General features: G+C 58.7%; 1 protein-coding gene across 1 annotated transcript in view; it reads left to right on the forward strand.

Moving 5' to 3' along the window:
* The window catches only part of SOWAHD (sosondowah ankyrin repeat domain family member D), a gene marked incomplete at its 5' end in the record, with an annotated part of 753 nt that extends 508 nt beyond the window's left edge, over positions 1 to 245 (forward strand). Inside the window, one exon of the mRNA XM_009701728.1 lies at positions 3 to 245. Within this exon, the coding sequence (XP_009700030.1) occupies positions 3 to 245 (243 nt within the window). The remainder of the gene's footprint in view (positions 1 to 2) is intronic.
* Positions 246 to 283: the final 38 nt, after the last annotated feature.

The following is a 283-nucleotide window of genomic DNA, read 5'->3' on the forward strand; positions in this document are numbered from 1 at the left end:
AGGCTTGGCAATACCTGAGGGCAGACACCTCCAGGGAGCTGAAGGAGCTGGCAGGGGCCTTGGAGGAGGACTTGGTCCAGCTGCGCTCTTACAACACCAACAACAACTGTAAGTCATCCAGAGAGGCTAGGGCAGGGTGGGACTGTGTGGACTCCAGGGCTGAGGGGAAAGCCCAGCGCTCCTGGAGCCTGTCGACTCTCCGGGACTTCGTCAGACAGGCATTTGGTTTCTTCCAAGAGCGCTGAAGCTCCCCTGGTCCCATTCACCTGAAAACCCATGCTGA

Source organism: Cariama cristata, unplaced genomic scaffold (assembly GCF_000690535.1).
Source record: "Cariama cristata isolate BGI_N322 unplaced genomic scaffold, ASM69053v1 scaffold27366, whole genome shotgun sequence".
NCBI lineage: Eukaryota > Metazoa > Chordata > Aves > Cariamiformes > Cariamidae > Cariama > Cariama cristata.